This window comes from Lolium rigidum, chromosome 1 (genome assembly GCF_022539505.1).
Source record: "Lolium rigidum isolate FL_2022 chromosome 1, APGP_CSIRO_Lrig_0.1, whole genome shotgun sequence".
NCBI classification, from domain to species: domain Eukaryota; kingdom Viridiplantae; phylum Streptophyta; class Magnoliopsida; order Poales; family Poaceae; genus Lolium; species Lolium rigidum.
The window spans coordinates 223,000,674-223,010,245 of NC_061508.1; the positions used below are offsets into that span (position 1 = coordinate 223,000,674).

The 9,572-nt window shown below is 53.2% G+C and overlaps 1 protein-coding gene across 1 annotated transcript; it reads right to left on the bottom strand.

Annotated features, from left to right (window-relative positions):
* Nucleotides 1–9,070: 9,070 nt before the first annotated feature.
* On the bottom strand, nucleotides 9,071–9,358 carry LOC124655356 (auxin-induced protein 15A-like). Its single transcript, XM_047194268.1, has one exon. The coding sequence runs from the start codon at nucleotides 9,356–9,358 to the stop codon at nucleotides 9,071–9,073; it is 288 nt and encodes a 95-aa protein (XP_047050224.1).
* Nucleotides 9,359–9,572: the final 214 nt, after the last annotated feature.

The following is a 9,572-nucleotide window of genomic DNA, read 5'->3' on the forward strand; positions in this document are numbered from 1 at the left end:
TGATCTCCTTCAATTCACACTGCGCTTCAGAGAACAAGACTGAGCTGCTGGTTCCAGTTGCAGGATGAAGAGTGTGGTGGGAATCGAGGCTAGCTTCTATTTATATAGCTCGGCATAGGCGCGGAGATGCTATGCTACTACAATATTGGAGCGAAGCATTGGGCAATCAAGCTGTGGGGTGAGCTGATCTGGGCACTAGTGGCATATGGCATGCGCTGCAACTAGTTGTGTGGCTGTTTCTCGTTGCTAAGCTGGACATGGCACATGGTGAGCGCACTGCTCCTATACGTATCTGAATCCTGAATATCTTTCTGTCTAATCAAATTAGGATACTATATATCCCAGTGCTGCAGAGATGAATGGGCGGGCCAGTGTGTCGCGACTCGTGAGGCGGCGGCACGAGTGCATCGTACCTGCTAGATGTATATGCACGGTGAAGTTGGTTGGTGCGTGAGCCGTCGACCAGCTCGGGAGGCAGCTCCAGCCATGGGCCGTGGCTGCCGCTCGATCCTCTCTACTCTCTGGGATGACACCACACCAGACGCTTGACTTGGGGTTCTTCTGCGACAGATTGGGCGTTGCGCCGTTTGGTTCAGACGGCGATCGCTTGACAAGACAGGTCGCTGGCGATCCATGTATTTTCAAAGTAAATTTGCAAGAATTGTTAGAAATTCCACTGTGTTTCGAGTTCTTGAGATGAGACCGAAGGCCGTGCGAGAATTGGCCGTTGCTGCGGTCTGGAGAGAGAATTGAAGGTCGTGTGCAAATTGCCCGGATTGTTTTATGGATTGTGGGAATGGACCAAGGGACACATGGGGTGCATCATTTGCATGAGTGTTTGGGCGGATGCGACGGATGCTCCAAAGTTCTTGACCCAGCAGCAGCCTGCGTGCCTCCATGCCGGCTTGATTTCTCTATGCGGGGATTAATGATTCCGGGACTGATGGAAAACCGGGGGCTAGCACAATACAAGCTCATGTATCTATCCTGGTATTCTGATGCGTCTTCAGCATAGAGACTTCGACTGCCAGCTTGGATGGAAGCCATGGCCGGTGTCGTTGCTGAATGCTACTGACAGTGACACTCGAGCTAGCAATAATGAAACACTGTCTCCAAGCTTGTATTTTCTGAAACGAAGCTACTAAGAGAGATTATAGATCGACCGTAAAGGACAGAGATTTGGTGCACATGAGCACCAACGATCCCTTTCTTGAAAAACAATTAAAAATTATATTTTTAAGTTTCAGAAAATTCTGAAAATAAATCATGATGTAGCCAGTATTGTATCTCACGATTGTGTAAAATTTTAACTGGAAATAATATGTATTTTAGGATACACAAAAAAAACAAATATGTGGATCTGAATATAGTGATTCAAATCTCTAAAAATAAATCAGATTTTGTAATTTTTGTATAGCTCAGAGAATAAAACATTTGAAATTGATATTTTGTACATCAATGGGATACATCATTAACTACTTTTAAACTTTGTTACTTAATTTTTTAAAACATATAAAAATATTTTTCAATTTTTTTTATACGATGAAAGCACTGGTGCGCATGATGCAAAATGACTTTTCGAACCGTAAATCATCTCTTTCTGACTGAAAATTGTGCAAGCTATCCGCGGTAACAAAAAAATTCATACTACAAAGCAAATATCCTAGAAAGTAAATATCTGCAGTAAAAATTCATACTATCTCTATCTCTACTATTTAATAGTTCCTCCTTTTTCCTCTGGTCGCTGGTTTCATCAGTATTTTTTTAAACATTTTACCCTTCCACCATACTGCACCGAGTAAAATGCATGGGAGGTCACTCAACTTGACTCCCTAGTTCGATACGGTCACTGTAATATGAAATACACAGATTACGGTCACTGAATAGGCATAGTGCTTCGTCAGAGGTCATCGGAGACTGTACAACTTCATATTTGCTGATGTGGCACTGGTTAACCCCACATGTCAGGCCCAGTTAGTGTTCACAGGGACTGTTTTGAAGTAATAAAAAACAAAATGTCTAAATTGAAAAAAATTACAAGTGTTAAATTGAAAAAATGCCACCGCCAGGAGAGCTAACTCCTGCTGGGCGCCGCGACTGTCCTTGTCGGCGAGTATACTCCTCTAGCCGGTGCGGATCCCTTGTGAGCCCATCGTCGTGGAGGTGCTCGAGCTCGCGTCAGAACTGGAGGCGAGGGGTGGCCTCCGTCCAGAAGCGAGCGGCGCATCTGCATCTTGACCACCAGCGGCACACACGAGGTCTAACGCCGCGAGATCGAACGGCGATTAGCAAGAACTGGATGGCAAGCCTGCCTCGACCGCCGTGGTACTCCGAGCGCCACCGCCGAGAGGTCTCCCGCGCACCGCCCATGCCTCTGCCTCTACGGCCCCTGCCTCGACCGCACGGGCACTCCGAGCGTCGCCGCCGGGAAGGGCTCAAGGCCAGCCATGGCGCACACAGGAAGAACCTCTCCCCTACATCTGCCCAGCCCTCCCATTCCCTGCATCTGCCGAGCCGACAGCGCCCCGCCCCGCCTCACGCTGGGTGTGGTCGTCCCTGACGGCAAGGTCAAAGAGCGGCGGCGGGAGGGAGGCGTTGAGGGCCGAGTTGGAGGCCGGCCGAACCAGTGGTCCTCGGCCATGGGGCTTTTTTATTTATTTAAGATCCTTATCTGTTTTCTCAACTCTGCACTTTAGCCCTTTTTTATTAGAGCATCTCCACTCGTTGGCGCTCTCCACGCCCAAATCCGGCGAAATTTTCGTCCAGATTGGAGGAAGATTTGGCCTGGGGAGCGCCGAAGTTCCAGCCGTCCCCCCGGCAGGAAACCCCCAACCTCGACCACTTGACATATTTCAAACAAATTTAACATAAAATTTAACAAGTTCGGCGAGCAAGAGTACGAAAATTGCTGAAACAAATTCGGCGATAATCAGTACAATGTTTAACAAGTGCTGAAACAAATAAAGCACACAATTTCACAATTTTTCAAACAAATTATGACAGACTAGTTGGCGTCGGCGTTGCCTCGGAGCGTCCATATGTGCTCCACCAGATCATCTTGCAGCAGCTGATGCATTGTAGAGTCCCGAATCTCCTGGCGCATAGCAATGAAGGCGGCCCATGATGGAGGCACCTGGTGATTAGGCTGTGCAAGAGGACCCTCTCTCTCATATGGTGCTTGTTGCTCAGCCAGAGGAACCGGATGTTTTCGCTCATTTTCAATAATCATATTGTGTAGGCACACACAACAGTTCATCACCTCCCACATCTGATCTTTGGACCAAGTCATAGCGGGGAACCGGACGACAGCAAATCTCTGCTGGAGGACACCAAATGCACGCTCGACGTCTTTTCGGCAAGCTTCTTGTTTCTTGACAAACGCGCAAAGTTTGGGGGTGCTAGGTTTCGAGATAGTCTTCAAAAATGTTGCCCACTTTGGATAGATACCGTCTGCAAGGTAGTATCCTTTGTTGTAGTGCCGACCATTGATCACATAGTCCACCGGGGGAGCATGACCCTCAACAAGCTTGGAAAAGATCGGGGAGCAGTTTAGGACGTTGATGTCATTGTTGGATCCAGGCATACCAAAGAAAGAGTGCCAAATCCAGAGATCATGGGTAGCCACTGCTTCAAGTATCACAGTGCAGCCTTTTTTGTGACCCTTGTACATTCCCTGCCACGCAAACGGACAGTTCTGCCTTTGCCAATGCATGCAGTCAATGCTTCCAAGCATCCCTGGAAAACCCCTAGCTTCATTTGTTGCAAGGATCCTCTGAGTGTCTTCGACAGTGGGTGATCTCAAGTAATTGTCCCCGAACACTTCTATGACGGCCCTGCAGAACCGGTAGAAACAATCAAGGGCGGTGGACTCCGCCATCCGAAGATAGTCATCTGCACCATCACCGGGAGCTCCATACGCCAGCATCCTCATAGCCACTGTGCACTTCTGCAGTGACGAAAATCCAACCAAACCGAGTGCAATCCGCCATGCATCCGAAGTAGGGGTCAAAGTCTCGGATGGCATACACAATTTCCAGAAATAGCTTTCGCTCATCCCGAAACGACGCCGGAAAACACTCTCACCGTGCAATGGATTGTCGGCGAAGTAGTCGGCGTACAACATGCGGTAGCCCTCCATTCGCTGTCTCGGCTTGCACTTCGGCGACCTGGTGCCGACCCACCACGTCGACCAGTTGCCAGTCCGGCGTACATGCTTGACAAGCAACCGAGGATCATCATGTGCTCCTCGTCTTGGGCGGCGGCTGCCATCTCTTCTCGCATAAGCTCGACGAACATCTGCTCCTCCTCTTCGTCCGAGTCCATGGCCGGCGAGGCAAATGGACGAACACCTGACGGGCGTGGTCGAGGCAACCCGAGCCGCGAGCGACAAGGAGTAGGCCAAAGTCAGAAAACAGGCCGGCGGAGGCGCAGCCAGATAGGCCGTCGTCGAAAGACGGCGGAATATAGGCAGGTGGGGAAGGAGGGACGGCGGAATCTGGGCAACAAACCGGCGGGGTGGTGCCGGCGGCGAGAGAGATACGAGGGGTGGGGGAGATTTTGAGCGAGGTGTCGGTGGGGTTCGTGTGTCGAGTCGCCGACAGATCGGACCCTTCCCCGCTTTTCACTCGTCTGGAGTCCCCGATAGGTCCCCGGGGGGCCGGGATGGCGTGGGCTCGCCGGATGGATGAAGGGCCAAATCCGAACGAAAACGAGGAACCGGGGGCGCGACTGGGCCGAATTTCGCCGTCCGGATGGGAAAAACGTCGCTCGGGGGCCTCGTCGGGGGGACGAGTGGAGATGCTCTTATAGACAATAGTCCCTGCAGATGGTGGGGCCTGAAAGGTGGGGTCCAATTCATTGGCACATCAGCAAATATGGAGTTGTACAGGCTCCAATGACCTCAGATGAAGCACTCAGCGTATTCAGTGACTGTAATTTGTGTATTCCATAGGACAATGACCGTATCGAACTAGGGATTCAAGTTCAGTGATCTCCCATGTATTTTACTCTACTGCACCGGCTACTGTACCGGTTCGTTTATTTTTGATTCCGAGCTCTAAAGTTAGTTCCGCCTAAGCACATAGCGATCTGAAAGTCCATGACGTTTTTTCTCGAAATAGGAAAAATATCGCCTCAGCTTCTGCATCCAAGGGATATACACGACCTTTTTATTAGATTATTCACAACATCTTAGAAAAGCAATACAAAATATCAAACTCGAAGCCACCTCGCTAAACCTACAGATGGATGAAGGGGGTGACAATTCACCAACTCACATCAACAAAAAACCAAATGCCTTTCCAGGCCGCCCAATAGCAGATGAGAAGCACATCCAGTCAAACAAACTCCCAGCATACGCCAACGTCTACGTCATAGAAGTTGCTACCTCCATCTTCCTCGACTCCATCTTCAAGAGAGATTATCGCATTGACCATGCCAGGCCTGCCATCGATGCCGCCAGACGACTCCACCATCCTGCGCGAGTCCATCACACTGCATCCGTCCCGAGACACCACTGCACCATGTCGCGGCGACTCGACGACGCCGACACAGCGAAAGCACACCACTCCACCTCGGCACCACCGCCATCTGTTGTCTGCTCCAAAAACGATGCCCCCAACAGGGAGAACGGCGTTGCGCGCCGCCATCGTCCGATCCGGGAGACCTGGGTCTAGGATTTCCCCCGGAGCAGCCCAGGCGAAGAAACGCAGGCTGCAGAGACAATGCCTTCAACAAGGTAACAACGAAGCACGCCGCCATCATCCGCCATGACCGAAGTCCGGCCGGCTTTCACCGGCAGCTACGCCTCGCCATCGGGGGCTAGGCGACGGATCGCGAGATCCGCCACGGCTAGCCACACAACTAGCCGATCTCCTCCGTCGAGAGAGAAGACCACCACTATGGTGCCACGGTCAGTGGCACCAGACGCCCGCTACCTGCCACCAGGACGACGGCGACTCCGCCATCCAGGGCCGCCGCCCTTGGTGTCGTGGTCCAAAACCTTGAGGAGGAGCAGTGCGAGATCCGTCTCCATCACCGCTGGCCCGGCGATGTCGAGGCTAGGATGGAAGGAGAGGATCGCACCGCCAGGTTCCGGGTCCGCTCCGCCGCCCCCATCACCGTCCGACCGAAGGCCGCGGCGAGGAAGAAGAGAGCCGCGCCCCAAGATCATGGCCACGCCGCCGCCACAATCACCGGCCGCCCGGCGAGGGGCCGCGCCGCCAACACCCTCCACGGGCCGAGGCCATCCCCCCGTGCGGAGGCTAGCCTCCATCCACCGCACGGAGGGATCACGCGAGGAGCCCCGCCGACCCATCACCGGCCGCGCCTGGCTATGCCGGCGACGGCCTCCGGGGACGACGAGGAGGGCAGGAGGGGGAGGGGAGGACAGCGGCGGCGGCTAGGGTTTGCCGCCCCAGGTCGCCCAGGAGGGGGATGACCCGAGCCAAAAGTCCATGACGTGACGGCGAGCGCTTTGAAATGACGACGACTCCAGCGATGGTGGGAGGAAAAGAGATTCGCCTCGTCCAGCTGCTGCAAGAAGAAACCACGGCCTCCATCGGCATGGCGGCGATTGCAGGGTGAGGGCGTGAGGCATCGGTGAAGATGCATCCCAGCGGCGCATAGGACCACCATGGGTGGCGCCCGTGGCCCGACAATGGAGCGGAGGTGATTACCACGGCCGGTGTAGTAGCGTTAGGGAATTTGTCGGCGATGTCGATTTGACTTCAATCTGAAAACCACATGAGAGACGGGAATTCTTCAGGTAAGAGCATCTTCACCAGCGCCCCCCATAGCGGCCTTGATAGCGATTTGAGGGCCGGGAGCGAAAATGGACTCGCACCAGCGCGCCTAAACGGCTCCGACGATTTTTCGAGCCCAATAGAACCGCCGGCAACCCCGTGCCGTCCCCTTGGCCAAGGGCGCAAATCGGGCGCGCCGGCGCCTCGCGAGGCTGAAAATTTTGGGTGTGGGAGCCGCCTATCAACCGCACACCCCCAAAATATACATCTTCTCCCCAAAACCCCGTCCCCTCCGCCGCTCATTTCTCCCGCCCGCCGCTCGATCTCCCATCCAGCCTCCAACCCGGAAAACCCTAGCCGCCGAGCCATGTCACCGAAGAGAAAGGCTCCGGCGAAGGCAACCAAGACGCCGACGAAGACGCCGCCGAAGCTGCGCACCGTCGCACCGAAGGAGAAGCCGGCGACCATGTCGCAGGAGGAGGGGGACAAGAAGATGGAACGCCGCTCCTTCATAACGGCCGACCGCAGAAGGCGCCGCATCGCCGCTATCGACGCAGCGAAAGCGGCGGCCACTGCGGAAGCATGCCTCAGCTTGGGTGGCGGCCTCAGCAACATCTCGAGCTCACCGTTGTCGCCGGGTTACTTCGCGGGGTACAACGCGGACGGGCCGTCGATCTCGCAGATGCGGTTGTCGTTAGAAATTTCATGATCATTATCATTGGCTTCCTCTCTTATCGGTGTAAGCGGCACAGGAACATCTTCCGGTGCTACGCTACTCTTAAGTCCGAGAGAAGGTTCAATAACCTCGTTGAGTTCTACTTTCCTTCCAGTCACTTCTTTCGAGAGAAACTTCTCAAGAAAGGATCCGTTCTTGGTAACGAAAACTTTGCCTTCGGATCTGTGATAGAAGGTATACCCAATTATTTCTTTAGGATATCCTATAAAGACGCATTTCTTCGCTTTGGGTTTAAACTTGACCTTCGCAGCCCCAAACTTTACGGAAAGAGAACATCAGAATTTACTTATCTCAGTCAATATAATTTACAAGGGGTTCAAGGCTTCAAGCAGGTGCCATAGTACATCAACAATTAATTCTTAGCTAAAGAGAAATGTGTTTGGCAGCCCGTATCAACACAGAATTTCCCATCTCAACAGAGATTTTTTAGCATACCTATGTTTGTTAGACTGGGTGAACACAGATGGGCTATGCCCACCTCATACGAAAAATGCCCCTCAGCCTAGCCCGATTGTGAAGCTCGAATCGAGCTTCACAACCCAGCCAAGCTAAGTCCATCCCGCAATTTTTCTTGGAGGCCCCACCAGCGCACCCCCAGACCACGGCCCGGCCTCCTCATTTGCTCTCAAACGAAACGAACCACACATGCTCGCTCCGTGCCCCTCCTCTGCACTTCGCCCGCCGCCGCCCCCCTGGCCGGCCGCCGCCACCATGGCCGGCCGCCGCCGCCGCCCCCTCCCCTAGCTGCCCTGGACGTCGCTCGTCGCCGGCCGCTGCCCTTGGACGCCGCCTGTAGCCCCTGGACACCGTCCGCCGCCCCTGGATGCCGCCTGGTCGCCGGCCGCCACCACACCCTCCCCTGGCCGCTGTGGACGCCGCTCGCCGGCGCCGCCACCCCTCGCCTGACCGTCGGACGCCGCCCATCACCTTCGGCGCGCCACGGCCACATGCGGTGCTGCTCGCTCCCGTGCAGATCGAGCTGCATGCAGGAGGAGCCGATTGCTTTTTTTTTTCTCTGTTTTAGGGTCTATTTGCAAAAAAAGGTGTTCCTTTTTGCAAAAAAACTACTAATTACATACAGAATATTAAATGAGTGTGTATTTTATGAAATATTGAATTAGTGTGTATTTTATACTTACATATTGTTTAACTTTGTTTGAATATTGAATTAGTACTAAAATCAATTGAGGTGGTATCCTCACTATCTCATCTCATACATGTGCTACCAAACAACATCTCATCTCATCTTAGCTCAGCTCATACATGTGCTACCAAACAACATCTTATCTCATTCCAACTTGGTTAGGATCAACATGTATGAGAAGAGATAATTATTCTCGGTTCACCCGGGCTACCAAACACACCCTTAGCATCAATTCGGGAAAAAAGAAATCTGATGAGACGTGAACATCGGAATTTACTTATCCCTTGGATCATAATTTACAGGGTTCAAGCAAACGCGATACTCAGCTAGAGACAAATGCATTCGTCTATAAACAATCTATTCTTAGTAATCAACTAATAATCATATCGATGGCTGGACCGGCCGATGCATGCGCCGGCGCCGGTGTAGTCAGATGATGAGCTACAGCTAGTGGTGATCCACCGCTGCGGAGCCGACGATGTCGGCGAAGTCGCCCTCCGAACAGGGGATGGTGAGGCCGCCGGCGGCAGGGTGGTCAAAGCCGAACTCTTCCTCCACCCTCTTGAGCAGCACGAGGAAGGACGGGTTCCTCAGGTACGCCGTCGGGATCACGAACCGCCTCCGCTGCTCCCCGACGTACACCGCGAAGTGCCCTCTCGGCACGTCCGCCGCAGAGGATGACCGGCTCCTCGCCATGTGCAGCCTTGACATGAGCTGGTAGAGTTTCCCCGCCATTGATCTCCTTCAATTCACACTGCGCTTCAGAGAACAAGACTGAGCTGCTGGTTTCAGTTGCAGGATGAAGAGTGTGGTGGGAATCGAGGCTAGCTCCTATTTATATAGCTCGGCATAGGCGCGGAGATGCTACTACAATATTGGAGCGAAGCTTTGGGCAATCAAGCTGTGGGGGTGAGCTGATCTGGGCACTAGTGGCATATGGCATGCGCGC

Excerpts from the sequence above, each read along its gene's own strand:
- LOC124655356 (XM_047194268.1), bottom strand. The coding sequence starts at position 9,358 with ATGGCGGGGAAACTCTACCAGCTCATGTCAAGGCTGCACATGGCGAGG.